Here is a 23,273-nt window from a genome sequence, read left to right as displayed (position 1 = left end):
AAAAAAAGAAGATTAATGAATGAATTAAATGTCTGAGTCATCTAGAAAAAAAATAAGATGGGCAGGGGTAGATAGCATAACAGTTATGCAAAGAGACTCTCATGCCTGAGGCTCAAAGTCCCAGGTTCAATTCCCGTACCACCATAAGCCAGAGCTGAGCAGTGCTTTGGAAAAAAAGAAAGAAAGAAAAGAAGGAAGGTAGAAAGAAAGAAAGAGAGAAAGAAAGGAAGAAAGAGAGAGAGAGAGAAAGAAGAGAAAGAAAGAGAGAAAGAAAAGTGCTAAAATGATCACTGTGAAAGAACCCACAAATGCCAGATGACTTAATAGCAATCTATATATTAACTTTTTTAATTACTAACATAAATTCTCATCCTTGTCTTAGTTTTGTGTTTTATTGAATTATTTTGATCGTCTTTTGACAAAGTTTTCCTCCACCATCTTCCTTTTCTCTACTTCCTTCTTTTCCTTTGTTTCCTCCTCCTGCCCATCTTCATCATTTTGCTTTACCAAGCATCCTACTCTCTTCATTCTAGGATTTGTGCATTGAAGAAGTATGGACCAAAGCAATGATACTTCTCTACATGGCTTTATTCTGCTTGGTTTCTCTGATCATCCCACACTTGAGATAGTCCTGTCAGGAGTTGTCACCATATTCTACTTAATTACATTGGTGGGAAACACTGCCATCATTCTTGCATCCCTCCTGGATTCCCAGCTCCACACACCAATGTATTTCTTCCTCCGGAATCTATCTTTCCTCGATCTGTGCTTCACAACCAGCATCGTCCCTCAGATGTTGGTTAACTTGTGGGGACCTGAGAAGACCATCAGCTATGTGGGCTGTATAGTTCAACTCTATATTTATATGTGGCTGGGTTCCATCGAGTGCCTTCTCCTTGCTGTTATGTCCTATGATCGTTTTACCGCAATCTGTAAGCCCTTGCATTACTTGGTGATCATGAACTCACATCTATGTCACAAGGTGGTTATCATGGTCTGGAGCATTAGTTTGGCCAATTCTGTATTATTATGTACACTCACACTGAACTTGCCTCGATGTGGAAACAATGTTCTGGATCACTTTTTGTGTGAGCTGCCAGCTATGGTCAAGATAGCTTGTGTGGACACCACAACAGTTGAAATGTCTGTTTTTGCCTTGGGCATTGTCATTGTTCTTACACCTCTCATCCTTATCCTGATATCTTATGGCTACATTGCTAATGCTGTGTTGAGAATGAAGTCAAAAGCAGGCCAACGAAAAGCAATGAATACCTGTGGTTCCCATCTCACTGTGGTGGCCATCTTCTATGGGACCATTATCTACATGTACCTGCGACCAGGTAATAGTGCCTCCAAAGATCAAGGCAAATTCCTCACTCTCTTTTACACTATTATCACTCCAAGTCTCAACCCTCTCATTTACACCTTAAGGAATAAGGATATGAAGAATGCACTGGAGAAGCTGTTTCAAGCTAACTATAAATCTACAAAATCAAGGGGTCGGTGGTAGCACAGCAGGTTAATCGCACATGGCACAAAGCACAGGGACCAGCTTAAGGATCCTGGTTTGAGCCCCCGGCTCCCCACCTGCAGGAGAGTCGATTCACAGGCAGTGAAACAGGTCTGCAGGTATCTTTCTCTCCCCTTCTCTGTCTTCCCCTCATCTCTCGATTTCTCTCTGACCTATCCAACAACAATGACATTGATAATAATAATAACCACAACATCAATAAAAAAAAAAAAGGACAGCAAAAGGGGAAAAAAATCTACAAAATCAAGAAGAAACTGGAATCCATAGAAAAAGTAATAGAGTGAATATGGCAATGAAATGTATTTTCTGCGTGTTTCTGCTTTGTACAGAGGTAATTAATCCCTATATCATAGAGATCAGTTAATATAAGAACTCTTGATGCAAAAACGTGTGGATACAAATAATATTGTAACCACCCTACTTAGTTATTTTTGTAGATCATTTTACTGGGAAATTTGAACAACAAGACTATTGTCACAGGTTAACTATTTCACACTTACTTTATCCTTTTAGATATTAGAATGTTTTTTAGTAAATGAGGAATTTTTGTAAAAAAGAGGGGAAGAGAGAACATGCCAGAGAAAATTGAATTATTTAATTGATTCTAAAGTACCATTGACACTCTTCTAGGATTATCTAGTTTTGTATTCTTTTTGCTTCAGAAATATAGTTTCATATGAATGGTTTCATATACACCAAGTTTTTGTTTTTGTTTTTGTTTTCTGAGAGAGATACAGAGAGAAACACCAGGGCACTGCTCAGCTCTGGCTTATGGTGGTGCGGGGAATTGAACCTGGAACTTCAGAGCCTCAGACATGAGAGACTCTTTGCATAGGCATTACACTATCTACCCCCACCCATCCACTAAGTTTTTATATTAATAAAATATATTCAAATATCAGATTGTATACTAAACCTCTTGTGATATCATTCAAACATTAATATGGGTTTGATAAGACAGTATTTGTCATTAACACCACTAGAAACAATATGCTCCTCACTCAGTAATACTTGGTTTCATATTGGTTAAAAGTTCTTTGTTATTTATCTTAGTGCTTCTCTCCAGCTTAGTGAAATACAAAGGTGTATTGAGAGTGACAACTTAGTTCATTTCTTTACTCTTTATTTATTCAGTTAACATTTATTGTTTATTCTATGATCATTTCATCATTAGTAATTTGATATTACATAGATATTTGAAAAGATCTGAGAAATCATGGATTTAGATGAATTTTGATAAATGTATATTTGTAAATTTTCATTTATGCAAGGTAATTAATAAATATTTACATCTCAGTTTATCTTTGCAAAATCGTTGCCTTTGTTGTAAAAATGTGATACTTTTTGAATAAACTTTGGTATTTCCTATGATCAAATACCTTTCTCTAATAATTTCACTACTTAATAATTATAATCTATATCACCTTTCATCACATATAAATTTATAAACTATTAAATGTAAATTGAAGGAGACACTGAGTTTTTTTAAGATTTTATTTATTGATTGATGAGAAACATAGGAGGAGAGAGAAAGAGCCAGACATCACTCTGGTACATGTGATACCAGGAATTGAACTCAGGACCTCATGCTTGAGAGTCTGATGCTTTATCCACTGTGCCACCTCCCGGACCACGACACTAAGTTTTTAACAGTATTAACTCAAATGAAAAAATGTAATATAGTATATTATAAATGTTCCATTATCATCCACATATGTTTATTTTCTTTTTCCTGTATAATTGAGATACAATTTCATTTGTATGTATAGCATTGATTTGATTTAAATGTATTATGAAATAATTAACAGTAAATTTAGTTAATATTTTTATATAAATACATAAAAAGAAAAATGTGTGAATGATGAGAACTATTAGGATTTACTCACTTAGCAACTTTCAAGTGTACCTCAAAGCAGGGTTAATATTAACTTTTTTTTAATATTTATTTATTTATTCCCTTTTGTAGCCCTTGTTTTATTGTTGTACTTATTATTGTTGTTGTTATTGATGTCGTCATTGTTAAATAGGACAGAGAGAAATGGAGAGTGGAGGGGAAGACAGAGAGGAGGAGAGAAAGACACCTGCAGACCTGCTTCACCGACTGTGGACTCCCCTGCAGGTGGGGAGCCCGGGGCTTAAACCGGGATTCTTACACTGGTCCTTGAGCTTCGCACCATGTGTGCTTAACCGGCTGCGCTACCGGCTGACTCCCTACTATTAACTTTTTTAAGTTGCTTTCAGATACAGCTTAACAGTCCACACAGAGAGACACTGTGTGTGTGTGTGTGTGTGTGTGTGTGTGTGTGTGTGTGTGTGTGTGTGTGTGTGTGTGTATTCTAGCTACTCCTCCTATTATTCTCGTATTTCAAAAATTTATTCTTTTTTCCTGATAAGCATCTATAACCTATAAATTTTATGAGATATATTAAGAAACTTGTTAAATTCAGTGCTAAATACACAAGTCATGTGGACCCTTAGAGCACACTGTAGTTTGTCCCTATCATTTTGTGATTCCTGTGTCTGTTTAGCTGTATTTTATTGTAGTGCATTGTATTTCATTATTATTATCATTATCATTATTATTGTTATTACCAGAGCACTACTCACCTCTAGCTAATGATGATGCTGAGAATTGAAGGTGGGACCTTTGGTGCCTCAAGCAAGAAAGCTTTTTGCATAATCTTTATGTTATCTCCCCAGTCCTACTTTGAATTTTTCATTAAGGGTGCCAACTAAGTCAACATTTTAAACAATCTCCCTTTTACTTCATTAAAATAAATGTACATACTCAAGTTATAATATTTTAACAGTAAAATACTTGTTTAAAATATTGAGCTTCTACAAATTAGTTAGTAATTATTTTTTAATATTTTATTTATTTGGTAGAGACAGAAATTGATGGGGAGGGGGTAGAAAGAGAAGGAGAACAAAGAGAGACCCTTGTTGCACTGCTTTACCATTCCTGAAGCTTCCCTCTATCAGATAAGGAAAAGGGACTTGAAGTTGAATCCGTGGCATGGTAACAAATACAATCAATCAGATGCACCACTGCCCAAATCCAGTAATTACTACTTTTAACAGTGTGTCATCCAGATCTGACTCATACAGAATAACATATAGCTGTTAATAGTAAGAAATAACTTGGAAGTTATGTCCAATTTCTAGATAAAAGGGGGAAACTTCCATAAAGTCTCATGCTAATACTCAAATGAATTTTTTTTTTCCTTTTATGGCTGGGAGTTTTAATGGTTCACAGTATAACTATTGACTCATGAGAATGTATAACACATACAAGGTGTCAAGGAGTTGGATGGTAGCACAGCAGCTTAAGTGTAGGTGGTGTAAAGTGCAAGGACCGATATAATGATCCCAGTTCAAGCCTCCAGTTCCCCACTTGCAGGGGGTTGGCTTCACAAATGGTGAAGCAGGTCTGCAGGTGTCTATCTTTCTCTCCCCCTCTCTGTCTTCCCCTCCTGTCTCCATTTCGCTCTGTCATATCCAACAACAATGACATCAGTAACAACAACAGTAATAACTACAACAATGAAACAAGGGCAACAAAAAGGAATAAATGAACATTTAAAAAACTTTAAAAAATAATCAAGGTGTCAATTTGTGAAAACAAAAAAAAAGCTAAAAGACATAAAATAGTAAACAAATACTAGGACTCAGAAGACTACAATTCAAATCTCAAATTCACCTAGGAGCAAAAAAACCCTTTAATATTTCTCATACTAAATTTTAAAAATATATTAAAATTAATTCATTTGGTTGCTCTGTCCTCACAGGTGTCAAGTATCACCTCATTACTGATTTTATTTGCATTTCTCTGATAATCAGTAACAGTTAAGCACGAACTTAGGCCTGGTGTAGCCTATTAGAGGAAAACCAAGGCCTATGAGGAGAGACAGGATAGAGCTCAGAGAAGGTTGAAGACATGGTGCTAATGGCAGAGGAAGACCTAAATTAGTGGCTGGAAGGTGGCAGGCAACTATGACAAGAAGGTAAGAAATTATGTCCATGTGACAACACTCCTGTAAATCACTATCTCCCTAATATAATAAATTTTAAAAATTAACTCCCTATTTTCCTGTTACATCTCACTGGTTTACTAGCTATAGTGCCCTAGTTTCATAATTTGTTTCAACTGGGATAAAACTCAGCAAAAGCAAACTAAGTGTATTGAGCATGGGAGAATCTTCCCAAAATGGGACAGTGCTAGAGTTCCAGGCTCTTACTCAAACTCAGAGGCTCTTACTCAAACTTACAGTAAGCTAGTGCTGAACCTACTTGACAGAATTAAATTGTGTCATAAATTAATGATCTGTATCATAACTTAAAATGGAAGACTACATATCATAGAAAAGATAACAGCTTTTTAATTTTAAGGGGAAAAAATATTATTTTAAAAAAAGGGGGGATTATGTGATACAATTAGAGGGCATCTATCCCAAAACTACTTAGCCCTGAGAGCCAAATTATCTAGTACTAGCGATAAGTACAAAGCCTCTTCAAAGAAAAATAATGTTGGCTAAGTCTGCTTTTGAGAAAATGGAAATTTTCATGCAGTCAATGATACTGAGGTGGAATTTTAAAGATTCTCTAATATCTGAATTTTGAAGATAACATTCATATTAAAAAATTATAGTATACCACTTCGCCCCTGTGAGAATGTCATACATCAGAAACAACAGCAATAACAAATGCTAGAGAAGTTGTGGGGACAAAGGAACCCTCCTGCACTGCTAGTGGGAATATAAATTAATCCAATCCCTGTGGAGAACAGTCTGAAGAACCCTCACAAGTCTAGAAATGGACCTTCCTTATGACCCAGCAATTCCTCTCCTAGTGATATATCTTAAGCAGTCAAGCACACTCATCCAAAAAAAAAAAAAAATGTGTGTGCATATATTCACAGCAGCACAATTGGTAATAGCTAAAACCTAGAAGCAAACCAACCCAGGGGTCCAATAACGTACGAGTGGCTAAGGAAATTGTGTATATATACACAATGGAATACTATTCATCTATTAGAAATAATGAACCCACCTTGTCTGGCCCATCTTAGATGGAGCTGAAGAAATTGTGTTAAGTGAGATATGCCAGAAAGAGAAAGCTGAGTATGGAATGATCCCACTCATCAACAGAAATTGAGAAAGAAAAACAGAAAGGGAAACACAAAGAACTTGAACTGGATTTGGAGTATTGCTCGAAAGTAAAAAATTGGGGAGGATCGGTAAATTTTAAACTCATTTGTAGGGGAGGTGGGCATAGGGACACAGATCTATGGTGGTGGGAACTATGTAAATCTATACTCCTATTAACCTATCAAATAAATAAATAAATAATAACCTACAGAATGAAAAAAGAATTAAACTATAGCAAAACCATGGACATTAAGAATGAAAGGTTCTATTTTTAATATTTATTTATTTCCTTTTGTTGCCATTGTTTTATTGTTGTAGTTATTATTGTTGTTGATGGATAGGACAGAAATGGAAAGAGGAGGGGAAGGCAGAGAAGGGAAGAGAAAGACGCCTACAGACCTGCTTCATCGCCTGTGAAGGGACTCCCCTGCAGGTGGGGAGCCCGGGGCTCGAACCGGGATTCTTACGCCAAGTGCACTTAACCTGCTGCGCTACTGCCCGGCTCCCAGAATGAAAGGGTTCAGAACCAAAATTACAAGGCACCTCAGGGAATAAAGTTGGCTAGTAATCAGAGATAAGATCAAGCTATCAATAAGTAAATGCGTATGAAATATCAATTCTGTAGACTTTACGAAGAAAATCACATATAGTGCATGAATCTTTTCTTAATAAGAAAATCAAAGAAACTTTAATGTTACTGAGATATAATTGACATACAATATTACATTAACTTTACGAGCATAACATAATAATTTGATATCTACAGACTTGCAAAATGATCACCATGATAAGTCTAGATAACATCACCCATACATACTATGTAGGAATCATACAGTTAAATTTTAGATACCACTGCTTTACTACAACAGAAAATACATTAAAACTTCCTTTACTGGGGCCAGGTGGTGTCATACCTGGTTGAGTGCACATGTTACAGTGCGCAAAGACCCAGGTTTGAGCCCGTGGCCCCCACCTGCAGGGGGAAAGCTTCACAACTGGTGAAGCCATGCTGCAGGTGTCTCTCTGTCTCTCTTCCTCTCTATCACCCTCTTCCCTTTCAATTTCTTTTTATTTATTTATTTTTTATTTAAGAAAGGAGACATTATAAACCATAGGATAGGAGGGGTACAACTCCACACAATTCCTGCCACCCAATCTCCATATCCCATCCCCTCACCTGATAGATTTCCCATTCTCTATCCCTCTGGGAGCATAGACCCAGGGTCGTTGTGGGTTGCAGAAGGTGTAAGGTCTGGCTTCTGTAATTTCTTCCCCGGTGAACATGGACGTTGACAGGTCAGTCCATACTCCCAGTCTGCCTCTCTCTTTCCCTAGTAGGGTGGGTATCTGGGGAAGCAGAGCTCCAGGACACATTGGTGGCATCTTCAGTACAGGGGAGCCTGGCCGGCATCCTGATGGCATCTGGAACCTGGTGGCTGAAAAGAGAGTTAACATACAAAGCCAAACAAATTGTTGAGCAATCATGGACTCAAAGGTTGGAATAGTGGAGAGGAAGTGTTGGGGGGGTACTCACTGAAAACTCTAGTGTATTTCTGCTTTCAGGTATATATTTTGCACTAGTTTATGGATAAGTGTGAACATATGTCCTCTCTCACAGAGCCTGGTCTATATCTAGGTTTTGGGACTTTGTTAGAAAGTGAACCACCTGGAATGGAATTAGAGAATACTATGAAAGGAAAGGTCTCACCAGAGTAATGAAGCTGAAGAGTTGTCATTCCACACCTGAAGTCTCTGGACACAGTCTGAGCTGAAGCATGTTTAGGTGTCGGTCGTTGCGTTGATTAGGTTGCGATCGGCTGATGCAATATTATTTCATATGGATTGGGAGAGGCATGCGGGAAAGTGGGCCCTATCCTAAGGTTCCAGGACTGGGGGAAATATAGGTTCTATAGTGGAAATATGAGGTTCCTGCTGTCTTAGGGTTCAAAAATACAATGGATAGTTATTGTTATCATCACATTATTTGGTAATTGGGTTAACTTTGAAAAGTCCTTTTGTTAGGGTTTGCTGTATAGTACCCAGTATCTTGTATATAGCGGTGCCACCGGTTGCTTCTAATCTACTTGGTCTAGGCTTCTGAGAGTCCGCACATCAAATACACAGCCTATATATTAAAAAGACTCAGTCTGTGTTTTAAAAACTTCGAGACATGCAATCAGTTCCCCCCTCTCATATTAATTAACTAGTGATTTATATGACTACACTTTAATAGGAGTGTACATAAACACAATTCCCACCACCAAAAGACTGTGTCCCATCCCACCCACCCACCCACACCTCTCACCGGCCCAGGAAGCCACATGTCTACCCTTACCACAGGGTTTTTACTTTGGAGCCCTACATGCTGCTTTTTCTTTCTTTTTTTTTTTTTTTGACTTTTTTTTTAATTGGGGAATTAATGTTTTACATTCAACAGTATTTTGGGGAAGATTTTTGATAACTGTTTCAATTTCATTAGCAGTGATGGGCCTGTTCATGTTATCCACTTCCTCTTTTTTTTATTTATTTTTTTTTCACTTCCTCTTTATTTAGTTTTGGAAGTTGGTAGGTATCTAGGAAATTGTCCATTTTTTCCAGGTTCTCTAGCTTGGTGGCACATAGTTGTTCATAGAAGCCTCGCATGATATGTTGAATTTCTGTGGTGTCTGTTGTGATATCTCCTCTTTCATTTACTATCCGATTTATTTGGGTCTTCTCCCTTTTTTGTTTTGTGAGTCTGGCTAAAGGTTTATTGATTTTGTTCAAGATTGTTTTGGCAATTCACTCTTTCGAAGAACCAACATTTACTTTCGTTGATCTTTTGTATGGTTTTACTATTCTCAATGTTATTTATTTCTGCTCTAACTTTAGTGATTTCTGTCCTTCTGGTTGCTTTAGGGTTCCTTTGTTGTTCTTCTTCTAGGTCTTTAAGATGTGCAATCAGGCTATTTATTTGTGCTTTTTCTTGTTTCCTAATGTGTCCTTGAATAGCTATGAACTTTCCTCTCAGTACTGCCTTAGCTGTACTGAGATATACCAAATATTTTGATAGCTTGTGTCTTCATTTTCATTGAACTCTCAAAACATTTTGATTTATTCCTTGATTTCCTCTTTGACCCAGAGGTTGTTAAGAAGTGTACTGTTGAGCTTCCACATTTTGGGACTATTACTAATCTTTTGTTGATTGTTAAGTGTTAGTGTCATTCCACTGTGGTCTGAGAATATGCTTGGGATGATTTCAATGCTCTTGAATTTACTGATGCTGTCTTTGTGGCCTAACATATGGTCTATCCTTGAGAATGACCCATGTGGATTTGAGTAAAATGTGTATTCCGGTTTCTTGGGATGAATGACTCTGAAAATGTCCAATAGTTCTAGTTTATCTATCTCTTCATTTATCTCCCTTATGTCTTTATTGATTTTCTGCCTGGATGATCTGTAAAGTTGAGAGAGTGGGGTGTTGAAGTCTCCTACTATGACTGTGTTACTGTTAATATATTGCTGTAGCTCTTTCAGTAGACGTTTGATGTGTTTAGATGGCTTCTCATTGGGTGCATAGATGTTAATGATTGTTAAGTCCTCTTGACTGACTGATCCTCTGAGCATTAGGTAGTGTCCATTCCTATCTTTTTCAATCTTATTTATTTTAAAGTCTATCATGTCAGATATGAGAATAGCTGTTCCTGCCCTTTTTTGTGGGCCATTGGCTTGTATGATAGTTTTCCATCCTTTCACTTTAAGTCTGTGTTTGTCTTGTTGAGTTAGGTGGGTTTCCTGTAGACAGCATATTGTTGGGTTGAGTTTTCTGATCCATCTTCCTACTCTGTGTCTTTTAATAGGTGAATTCAGGCCATTGACATTTATTGACATCAAAGATTGAATATATTTTAACGCCATTCTTGTAGAGTTTTAGAGTGTTCTAATATATGTCCTATTTATGATGGTCTGACCATTTATAGAAGACCTTTCAGAACTTCTTTCAGGGAAGGCTTGGTGATAGTTGCTTCCTTAAACTGTTGCTTGTCTGAGAAGGTTTTGATGCCTCCATCTTGTCTGAATGACAGTCTAGCATGATATAGTATTCTTGGTTGAAAGCCTTTCTCATGGAGCACTTGGTAGATATCTTGCCATTCTCTTCTGGCCTGTAGTGTTTGTGTTGAGAAGTCTGCTGCTAATCTTATGGGTTTTCCTCTGTAGGTGACTCTTTGTTTTTCTCTTGCAGCCTTCAGGATCCTTTCTTTATCCTTATTCCTTTCCATTCTAAATATGATGTGTATTGGTGTCTTTAAGTCTGGGTTAATTCTGTTTGGGACCCTCTAGGCTTCTTGAATCTTTATGTCTTTGCTGTTGTCTAGACTAGAGAAGTTTTCAGCTATTATGGCCTAAAGAATGCTTTCCTCCTCTCCCTCTCTTTCTTCCTCTGGTAAGCCAATAGTGCGTATATTGTTTCTTTTGAAGTCATCCCATAGGTCTCTGTTGTTGTTTTCAGCATCTCTTAATCTCTTTTTTGAGATCTCTTAATTCTTTTTTAGTTGTCTCTAATTTGTCCTCAATCTTGCTAATTCTGTCTTCAGCCTCACTGATTCTATTCTCTCTGCCCTCTATTGTTTTCTGGAGCTCATCTATTTTGTTTCCCTGTTTTGATACTGTTTTAGTTTGTTCAGCTAGTTGTGTTCTTAGCTCAGCTATTTCAGCTTTCAACTCTCTAATAACCTTGAGATAGTTAGTGTTTTCTTCCAGAGTCTCATTTGTTGTTCCTGTATTTCTGACTACAATTCTTTCAAACTCTTTACTCACTCCTGTGATTATTTCCTTAGCTAATGTTTGGATGTTGAACTTGTTATTTTATGCTTCACCCTTTGGGGGGCTTTTAGTTGGACTGTTGTCCTGGTTAGTTTCTCCAGTATTTCTTCTTGTTGGTTTACCCATTTTATATATTATGTTATGAGTTCCCTCTCTTAGTACTTTTCAAATTACTGATCACTACTTCCTGGATTGACTTGTGTCTAAGTAAGGTAATTAAGGGGTTCACAGTGGTGGAAGTTAACAGTTGTTTCAGTAGTCTTTTAATCCCTGAGTTGGAGCTCAGTGATTTAAAAGCCTCTTTTTTTTTCTTTTTCTTCTCTGTAGGCTATGGGAGCCTGAGGGCTTCTAAACTATAAGTAGGCTTCTTAGCTTAATCACTGACTCATGACCAAGAGATAAGGCAGGGTGTGGCAGAGATAGTCCAGTGGTTATGCAAAGAGACTTTCACAGCCCCTCAGCTATGCCACCGAGGTATAGGTCTTCTCCTGAGTTTCCTGGATTGATCTCTGTCCCCCAGTGACCCTCCCTGCCGCTGCTCCAGATTCTGAGGGCAGTAGCAATGGAGACTCAGAGTTGCACTTGGTGAGTCTCTGGGGAGTCCTTTCCTCCCTTCAGCTGTCCCCTTGTTGGTGGAACAGACTGGAGGTGATGTCTCAACTGATAAACCACCGGACTGTTACCAGCCACTTAGTCTCTCCCTAGGCTCCTCTCTGTCACCAGCCACATGTGTTTGCACTTACCGGTGATTTGGTGGGTTCTTATAGTCATTCTAGTCCTGTCTTGTTTCAGTCCCAGGTGGTCTCCTTTGGTATTCCTAGTCGATCCAGAGAGGATAGGAGAGAAACAGATCTCCCCTTTCAATTTCTGACTGTCTTTATCCAGCAAATAAATAAAGATTTAAAAAAAATTTTCTTTACTAAGGAAGTCCCTTTAATTCACTAACGAAATATTTATGACAGAAAATGAGTCCGGGCGGTAGTGCAGCGGGTAAGCACACAAGAACCCGAATTCGAATCCCAGTTGGAGCCCCGGCTCCCCACCTGCAGGGGAGTAGCTTCACAAACCGTGAAGCAGGTCTACAGGTGTCTTTCTCTTCCCCATCTGTCTTCCTTTCCTCTCTACATTTCTCTCTGTCCTATCCAACCACAACGACATAAATAAAAACTACAATAATAACTACAACAATAAAAAAAAAAGGTGGCAAAAGGGAAAATAAATAAATAAAATATTAAAAAGTAAATGAGTCCAAAAAAAATAAATCAATAAGATCACTGATTTTTATTGGTAATGAGTCTAGGTACCCATGTGAAACTCATTTTATATCATTTGAAATTATTTTCTTCTTTTTTATTTATAAAAAGGAAACACTGACAAAAAACAGAGGATAAGAGGGGTACAACTCCACATAATTCCCACCACCAGAACTCTGTATCCCATGCCTTCCCTTCATAACTTTTCTATTCTTTATCCCTCTGAGAGTATGGACCCAGGGTTATTATGGGGTGCAGAAGGTGGGAGGTCTGGCTTCTGTAATTGCTTCACCCTGAGCATGTACATTGACATGTCAATCCATACTGCCAGCTGTCTCTCTCCCTAGTGGGATGAGGTTCTGGGGAAGCAGGGCTCCAGGACACATTGGTGGGGTTGTCTGTCCAAGGAAGTCTGGTTGGCATCATGTTAGCATCTGGAACCTGGTGGCTGATAAAAGAGTTAATATGTAAAGCCAAACAAATTGTTGATTAATCATGAACCTAAAGGCTGGAATAGTTCAGATGAAGAGTTGGGGTGTCTCTGTTTTGTAGATAGTTAGTAGTCCTATTTTGGTTATGTTCCAAAGAGCCCATGACTATACTAGGTTTTGTTTTGTTTTTTTTTTCCCTGAACCTGATATCTGATATGCAGATGGGTCCAAGTTATTATCTGGGAAGATGATGTCATGGCTGAAAAAAAGGACCAGAAAGCTGGATCAGGGAAGAGAGTAGCTCCCAAATATGGGAAAGGTGTATAAATATTGTTGACTGATTGTAAACCCCATCAATCTGATGTGATCTGGGGCTCATATTCAGTTTAGGAGCCTATGTGACCTCTGCATCCCTGTAGATCTGAGCTCACATTCTGTGGTCATGAGTAGGAATGTTCCAAGATTCCCCAATTTCAGGACCCATCTTCCTCAGGTGGAAGATAGTGTATGTTGTCCATCCTCCAAAGGGAGGATGGAACATTCTCTACTGTTGTTGATCCACATTGAGGGCAAGGTCCTATGGGGGCCCAAAGAGAGGTCTATTGTGTTCTTTCTGATAGAGATGACTGGTAATATTGGGGAGAGGGATTTATTTGAGGTCTAGGCCCATCATGGAACCTCAGGACTCCCCAACTAGGGTCCCAGCTGATGGGGTGGCCTGATAGTGATTAGAGTCATCATTAAAGTATGCCGGGCTCTTGCCCTTATTCAGCTTCTGTGATCCTTACTTTGATAAGGTTAGCTTTGGAGTGAGTGAGGGAGATGTAATAGGAAGAAGGGGAGGAGTATCTAAGTCTAAGTAGAAACTGTTTCATTAGGAACTTTATGGTGTCTTTTTAGGTCTTTATACTTGCTTGCTGCATATATTGACTCCATGCAGAGTATTGTGAACTTTTGCTTTCAGGTATATATTTTTCCCTAATTTATGGATACATGTGAACATCTGCCCTATCTCATGGGACCTGGTCTATCTCTAGGTTTTGCGACTTTGTTAGGAAGTGAACCACCTGAAGTAGAATTAGAGAATCCTATGAAAGGAAAGGTCTCACCCAAGTAATGAGGCTGCAGGGTTGACATTCCACACTTAACGTGTTCTCTGGACACAGTCTGAAGTAAAGCATGGTGGTACTTGTTGCGTTGATTAGGTTGAGATCAGCAGATACAGAATCAGTAGGTATGAATTGAGAGAAGCATGCAGGAAAGTTAGCCCCACCCTAGAGGTTCCAGGACTGGGGGAAATATAAGCTCTATAGAGGATGCGGGAGGTTCCTGCTGTCTTAGGGTTTAAGAAGGCAATAAATAGTTATTGCTGTAATCAAATTTTTTGACGATTGGGTTAATTTGAAATATCCTTTTGTTAGGATTTGCTGTATCATACACAACATTACCATAATTTATCTCCTTTGTATATTATTTGTATATAGCTGTGTCTTATAGAGTAATGCCACCAGTTGCTTCTGTTCTCCCTAGCCTAGGCTTTTAAAAGAGTCAACATATCAAAGACTCAGCCTATGGTCTGTGCATTAAAAAGTTTGTGACAGGACATCTAATCTTTGACAAAGGGGCCCAGACTATTCCATGGGGAAAGCAGAGTCTCTTCAACAAATGGTGTTGGAAACAATGGGTTGAAACATGCAGAAGAATGAAGCTGAATCACTGTATTTCACCAAATACAAAAGTAAATTCCAAGTGGATCAAGGACTTGGATGTTAGACCAGAAACTATCAGATACTTAGAGGAAAATATTGGAAGAACTTTTTTCCGCATAAATTTTAAAGACATTTTCAATGAAACGAATCCAATTACATGGAAGACTAAGGCAAGTATAAACCTATGGGACGACATCAAATTAAAAAGCTTCTTCACAGCAAAAGAAACCACTAGCCAAATCAAGAGACCCCTCACAGAATGGGAGAAGATCTTTACATGCCATACATCAGATAAGAGTTTAATAACCAACATATATAAAGAGCTTACCAGACTCAACAACAAGACAACAAATAACCCCGTCCAAAAATGGGGGGAGGAATTGGACAGAATATTCACCACAGAAGAGATCCAAAAGGCCGAGAAACACATGAAAAAATGCTCCAAGTCTCTGATTGTCAGAGAAATGCAAATCAAGACAACAATGAGATATCACTTCACTCCTGTGAGAATGTCACACATCAGAAAAGGTAACAGCAGCAAATGCTGGAGAGGGTGTGGGGTCAAAGGAACCCTCCTGCACTGCTGGTGGGAATGTCAATTGGTCCAACCTCTGTGGAGAACAGTCTGGAGAACTCTCAGAAGGCTAGAAATGGACCTACCCTATGACCCTGCAATTCCCCTCCTGGGGATATATCCTAAGGAACCCAACACATCCATCCAAAAAGATCTGTGTACACAGATGTTCTTGGCAGCACAATTTGTAATAGCCAAAACCTGGAAACAACCCAGGTGTCCAACAACAGATGAGCGGCTGAGCAAGTTGTGGTATATATACACAATGCAATACTACTCAGCTGTAAAAAATGGTGACTTCACCGTTTTCAGCCGATCTTGGATGGACCTTGAAAAAATCATGTTGAGTGAAATAAGTCAGAAACAGAAGGATGAATATGGGATGATCTCACTCTCAGGCCGAAGTTGAAAAACAAGATTAGAAAAGAAAACACAAGTCGAACCTGAAATGGAATTGGAGTATTACACCAAAGTAAAAGACTCTGGGGTGGGTGGGTGGGTGGGGAGAATACAGGTCCATGAAAAATGATGAATGAAATAGTGGGGGTTGTATTGTTAAATGGGAATCTGGGGAATGTTATGCATGTAAAAAAAAAAAAAAAAGAAGTAGAAACGCAAAGCAGAAATTGACTGAGTTTGGAGTATGGCACCAAAGTAAGAAAGCAGAAGTATACTAGAGTTTACAGTGAGTACCTCCCTAATACTTCCTCTCCACTTTTCCAAGCTTTGGGTCTATGATTGCTCAACAATTTGTTTGGCTTTGTATGTTAACTCTCTTTTCAGTCACCAGGTTCCAGGTGTCATCAGGATGCCGGCCAGACTTCCCTGGATTGAAGACACCACCAATGTGTCCTGGAGCTCAGCTTCCCCAGAGACCCATCCTACTAGGGAAAGAGAGAGGCAGACTGGGAGTATGGACCGACCAGTCAACGCCCATGTTCTGCGAGGAAGCAATTACAGAAGCCAGACCTTCTACCTTCTGCAACCCTCAATGACCCTGGGTCCATGCTCCCAGAGAGATAGAGAATGGGAAAGCTATCAGGGGAGGGGGTGGGTTATGGAGATTGGGTGGTGGGAATTGTGTGGAGTTGTACCCCTCCTACCCTATGGTTTTGTTAATTAATCCTTTCTTTAATAAAAAAAAAAAAAAAAAAAGTTTGTGACAGAGCAGGAGTAGATAACATAATTGTTATGCAGAGACTCTCATGCCTGAGACTCTGGAGTCCCAGGATCTATCCCCTGCACCACAATAAGCCACAGCTGTGCAGTACTCTGGTGTTTCTCTCTGTGTCTTTCTCTCTCTGCATCTCTCTCAAAAATAAAATAAATAAAATATTTTTTTTAAAGTTTGAGACATTCAATCAATTTTCCCCTCCCATATTAATTAAATAGTGATTTATATGACTACAAATTAATAGGAGTGTACATAAACACCGTTAGCACCAATGAAGCCAATAAGAAATCTGAGGCACCAACAAGTTAAGAAATTTCCCCATTCACACAGCTATTTCCCAGAATTATCAGGATTTCAGTCCAGGAAGTATGGCTTCATTTATACCATACGACACTATGTAATAGATAATGAATATAATTAACATCATACTAAGGAAGGTGATTAAATTTGTATTCTTACTTATATATAAAATAAGTACAAAATGTAAGTACATTTCATGAAGCAGGCAAACTGTGCTTATGTATTTTATTAAAGGAATTTAATGGGAGCTCTTATGATTGTGATCATAAACCAATTCATAAAAATCATCATAACACATACTAGCTCCAGGACCTATCTGGGCTTTAAATAGTGACATCCAAGACAAGAATGAAACTGTCTTAGATATTGAGGTATCCAAATTAACTATTATGATTATCAGAACAATCAAACTGGGGAGCCAGGTAGTAGCACAGCAGGTTAGTGCTCATGGACTGAAGTGCAAGGACCAGTGTAAGGATCCCAGTTCCAGCCCCCGGCTCCCCACTTGCAGGGATGTCTCTTCACAAGCAGTGAAGCAGGTCTGCAGGTGTCTGTCTGTCTGTCTTCCCCTCCTCTATTGATTTCTCTCTGTCCTATCCAATAACAATGACAGTAATAACAACAACAACAATAAACAAGGGCAACAAAAGGGGAAAAAAATAGTCTTCAGGAACAGTGAATTCGTAGTGCAGGCACCAAGCCCCAGCAATAACGCTGGAAGCAAAAAAAAAAAAAAAAAAAAAATAGCTTCTTCAAAAAAAAAAAAGACAATCAAACTGAATAAAATTAGAAATCTTATGATACCAGAAGGACAGAAATCACTAAAGTTAGAGCAGAAATAAACAACATCGAAAATAAAAGAACCATACAAAAGATCAATGAAGCCAAATGTTGGTTCTTTGAAAGATTAAACAAAATTGACAAACCCCTAGCCAGACTCACCAAACAAAAAAGAGAGAAGACTCAAATTAATAGAATTGTAAACGATGCAGGAGATATCACAACTGACACCACAGAAATCCAGAGAACTCTGTGAAACTTCTACAAAGAACTATATGCCACCAAGCTAGAGAATCTGGAAGAAATGGAACAATTCCTAGAAACCTATGCACTTCCAAAACTGAACCAAGAAGAACTACAAAATCTAAATGCACCAATCACAGACAAAGAAATTGAAACCGTTATTAAGAATCTCCCCAACAACAAAAGTCCTGGACCAGATGGCTTCACAAACGAATTCTACAAAACTTTCAGGAAACAGTTAATACCCATACTTCTTAAGCTATTCCATAAGATTGAAGAAACAGGAATACTCCCTTCCACCTTTTATGAAGCCAACATCACCCTGATACCAAAAGCTGATAGGGACAGAACAAAAAAGGAAAACTACAGACCAATATCTCTGATGAACATAGATGCCAAAATATTAAACAAGATCTTGGCCAACCGGATACAGCAACACATCAAAAAGATTGTTCATCATGACCAAGTGGGATTCATCCCAGGAATGCAAGGCTGGTTCAACATCCGTAAATCAATCAATGTCATTCATCACATCAATAAAAGCAAAGCCAAAAACCACATGATTATCTCAATAGATGCAGAGAAAGCCTTTGACAAAATCCAACACCCATTCATGCTCAAAACTCTACAAAAAATGGGAATAGATGGGAAATTCCTCAAGATAGTGGAGTCTATATATAGCAAACCTACAGCCAACATCATACTCAATGGACAGAAGCTGAAAGCATTCCCCCTCAGATCGGGGACTAGACAGGGCTGTCCACTGTCACCGTTACTCTTCAACATAGTATTGGAAGTTCTTGCCATAGCAATCAGGCAAGAGAAAGAAATCAAAGGGATACAGATTGGAAGGGAAGAAGTCAAGCTCTCACTATTTGCAGATGATATGATAGTATACATAGAAAGACCTAAAGAATCCAGTAGAAAATTACTGGAAGTTGTTAGGCAATATAGCAAGGTATCAGGCTACAAAATCAATGTACAAAAATCAGTGGCATTTCTTTATGCAAACACTAAATCTGAAGAAGAAGACATCCAGAAATCACTCCCATTTACTGTTTCAGCAAAATCAATCAAATACCTAGGAGTAAAGTTGACCAAAGAAGTGAAAGACTTGTATGCTGAAAACTATGAGTCGCTACTCAAGGAGATAGAAACTGATACCAAGAAATGGAAAGATATCCCATGCTCATGGATTGGAAGAATAAATATCATCAAAATGAATATTCTCCCCAGAGCCATATACAAATTTAATGCAATACCCATCAAAGTTCCACCAGGCTTCTTTAAGAGAATAGAACAAACACTACAATCATTTATCTGGAACCTGAAAACACCTAGAATTGCCAAAACCGTCTTAAGGAAAAGAAACAGAAATGGAGGCATCACACTTCCAGACCTTAAACTATATTATAAAGCCATCATCATCAAAACAGCATGGTACTGGAACAAAAATAGGCACACAGACCAGTGGAACAGAATTGAAAGCCCAGAAGTAAATCCCAACACCTATGGGCATCTAATCTTTGATAAGGGGGCCCAAAGGATTAAATGGAAAAAGGAGGCTCTCTTCAATAAATGGTGCTGGGAAAACTGGGTTGAAACATGCAGAAGAATGAAATTGAACCTCTTTATCTCACCAGAAACAAAAATCAACTCCAAATGGATCAAAGACCTAGATGTCAGACCAGAAACAATCAAATACTTAGAGGAAAACATTGGTAAAACACTTTCCCACATACACCTCAAGGACATCTTTGATGAATCAAACCCAATTGCAAGGAAGACCAAAGCAGAAACAAACCAATGGGACTACATCAAATTGAAAAGCTTCTGCACATCCAAAGAAACTATTAAACAAACAGAGAGACCCCTCACAGAATGGGAGAAGATCTTCACATGCCAGACATCAGACAAGAAACTAATCACCAAAATATATAAAGAGCTCAGCAAACTTAGCCGCAAAAAAGCAAATGACCCCATCCAAAAATGGGCAGAGGAAATGAACAAAACATTCACCACAGAGGAGATCCAAAAGGCTAACAAACATATGAAAAACTGCTCTAGGTCACTGATTGTCAGAGAAATGCACTAAGATACCACCTCACTCCTGTAAGAATGGCATACATCAAAAAGGACAGCAGCAACAAATGCTGGAGAGGATGTGGGGACAGAGGAACCCTTTTACATTGCTGGTGGGAATGTAAATTGGTACAGCCTCTGTGGAGAGCAGTCTGGAAAATTCTCAGAAGGCTAGACATGGACCTTCCATATGACCCAATAATTCCTCTCCTGGGGTTATACCCCAAGGACTCCATAACAACCAACCAAAAAGAGGTGTGTACTCCTATGTTCATAGCAGCACAATTCATAATAGCTAAAACCTGGAAGCAACCCAGGTGCCCAACACCAGATGAGTGGCTGAGAAAGCTGTGGTATATATACACAATGGAATACTATGCAGCTATCAAGAACAATGAACCCACCTTCTCTGACCCATCTTGGACAGAGCTAGAAGGAATTATGTTAAGTGAACTAAGTCAGAAAGATAAAGATGAGTATGGGATGATCCCACTCATCAACAGAAGCTGACTTAGAAGACCTGAAAGGGAAACTAAAAGCAGGACCTGATCAAATTGTAAGTAGGGCACCAAAGTAAATACCCAGTGGTGAGGGGTAGACATGTAGCTTCCTGGGCCAGTGGGGGGTGGGAGTGGGCGGGAGGGATGGGTCACAGTCCTTTGGTGGTGGGAATGGTGTTTATGTACACTCCTAGCAAAATGTAGACATATAAATCAGTAGTTAATTAATATGAGAGGGGGAAATCAATTGTATGTCTCAAAGTTTCTCAAAAGACAAACTGAATCTTTTTAATATATAGGCTATGTATTTGATATGCGGACTCTCTCAGAAGCCTAGACCAAGTAGATTAGAAGCATCCAATAGCACAGCTATATACAAGATACTGGGTACTGTACAGCAAACCATAACAAAGGGACTTTTCAAAGTTAACCCAATTAACAAATAATGTGATGATAACATTAACTATCGATTGTCTTTTTGAACCCTAAGACAGCAGGAACCTCACATCTCCACTATAGAGCCCCTACTTCCCCCAGTCCTGGAACCCTTGGATAGGGCCCACTTTCCCGTTTGCATCTCCCAATCCAAACCAAATAACATTGCATCTGCTGATCACAACCTAACCAAAGTAACGATTGCCACCTCAACATGCTTCACCTCAGACTGTATCCAGAGACTTCACGTGTGGAATGACAACCCTTCAGCTTCATTACTCGGGTGAGACCTTTCCTTTAATAGTACACTCTAATTTCATCTCAGGTAGTTCACTTTCTAACAAAGTCCCATAACCTAGATATACACCAGTTTCTGTGAGAGAGAGCTTATGTGCACACGTATCCATAAACTACTGCAAAATATATACCTGAAAACAGGATTACACTAGAGTTTGCAGTGAGTACCTCCCTAACACTTCCTCTCCACTATTCCAAGCTTGGGATCCATGATTACTCAACAAATTGTTTGGCTTCATATGTTAACTCTCTTTTCAATCACCAGGTTCCAGATGCCACCAGGATGCTGGCGAGGCTTCCCTGGATTGAAGACCCCACCAATGTGTCCTGGAGCTCAGCTTCCCCAGAGACACACCCTACTAGGGAAAGAGAGAGGCAGACTGGGGGTATGGACCGACCAGTCAACGCCCATGTTCAGCGGGGAAGCAATTACAGAAGCCAGACCTTCTACCTTCTGCAACCCTCAACGACCCTGGGTCCATGCCCCCAGAGGGATAGAGAATGGGAAAGCTACCATGGGAGGGGGTGGGTTATGGGGATTGGGTGGTGGGAATTGTGTGGAGTTGTACCCCTCCTACCTTATGCTTTTGTTCACTAATCCTTTCTTAAATAAAAAAAAATAAATAGATAAAAAATAAAAATAAAATAAAAAATAAAGGTCAGTGCAGTAGATTCTCTTTCAAAAAAAATAATAAATCTTATGATAATTTAGTGTTTAGGGCTTTGGAGAATACACATCTTCTCTTTCACGATAATACTTTCAAACTTGAATATCATTGTTACCTACTTCAGTTAGATCACTTAATTGATATCTACTCAGAGGGAATTTACTTCAAAGTCAATATGCAATATTGATGGCAAGATAATGTTATAGAGTTAATACATGATATAATCTTATTATTGCAAATGCATGTTATTGAAGAGCAGTGTTCTTTATGATTTACTTATTAGCTAGAAAAATTGTCCTGGAAATACATTGTTTTATTTCTCTGTGCTACAACTATTCTTTACACTGAGAAAGTTTACATCTATTAAATTTTTCTCACTGAAATAGAAGGAGATAGTCTAACTCTCCAATGGTTTTATTTACTGGCCTTCTCTATAACATTGTACTCTATGGCAATTATTGGTACACATAGTTTAGAAAATCTCTATGACCTCAGCTTTAGGCAACACTGGAATATTTACTTCAGTTCTTATTTAGGATTTGATTTCCTTATTAGTGTTTCTCATGATCAAGACTCTTTTGCAGGTTAATTTAAAGTCAGAACAAACAGCACAAATCTGTGACAAGTTTGATTTCCTTAATTGAAGTCACGTGTTCAAGAAGGAGGAGTCCTCTTCAGAATCTCTACTTTAGCACAGTCTGGGCAAAGCAGAATTCTCAGCAGTACTGCAGGCAAAGCTGAACATGCTGCAACTCTGGAAAGCGAATAAGTAACCAAATTCTGTTCTCCACTGTGTTGCTCCACACTGGTCAAGAAGAACAAAAAAGAAATTCTCTCTGGATCATAGTAATGTTAATCGTTAATATCTCTTGGAAATAATGTGCCCCTGTTGGAAAAAACAAATTGTGGTAGGTAAAAAAAAAAAAAAAGATATCTATGTAGACTGATTCTCTTGGTTTACTTTCAGAGTTCTTGGAACAAGTAAATTTCCTATACCTGAAATCATATTGGAGAAATTCTACTTTTTATTCTATAATATGAGAGAAAATTTTATTCTTATGAAAAGCAATTTCTTGATTGATGATGTCAGACATTTTAATCCAACATAAATTAAGCAGGGCAATATTGAATGGATGAATTGAAAAATTGAAATATATTATTCATAAAGACTGGAAGCAGGTATCTTGATCCATTTCTAAACTTCATACTGTAGATTTTTTTTAAAAAATCATTTAAGTTCCGGTTTCAACACCCACCATTGAATACCTCAATATCTAAGACACCACCATAAGCCAGAACTGAGCAGTGCTCTGGTTAAAATTTTTTTTAATTTAAAAATAAATAGA

General features: G+C 38.4%; 1 protein-coding gene across 1 annotated transcript; it reads left to right on the top strand.

The window, feature by feature from the left end:
• Nucleotides 1-553: 553 nt before the first annotated feature.
• LOC103127574 (olfactory receptor 2W1-like) lies at nt 554-10,968 on the top strand. Its single transcript, XM_060190893.1, has 2 exons — nt 554-1,464; nt 10,827-10,968. The coding sequence occupies exons 1-2, from the start codon at nt 554-556 to the stop codon at nt 10,873-10,875; spliced, it is 960 nt and encodes a 319-aa protein (XP_060046876.1). The 3' UTR covers nt 10,876-10,968.
• The last annotated feature ends 12,305 nt before the right edge of the window (nt 10,969-23,273 follow it).

This window comes from Erinaceus europaeus, chromosome 4 (genome assembly GCF_950295315.1).
Source record: "Erinaceus europaeus chromosome 4, mEriEur2.1, whole genome shotgun sequence".
NCBI classification, from domain to species: Eukaryota; Metazoa; Chordata; class Mammalia; order Eulipotyphla; family Erinaceidae; genus Erinaceus; species Erinaceus europaeus.
Note: the sequence above shows the minus strand (reverse complement) of the source record. Positions and strands in the feature narration are given on the sequence as shown.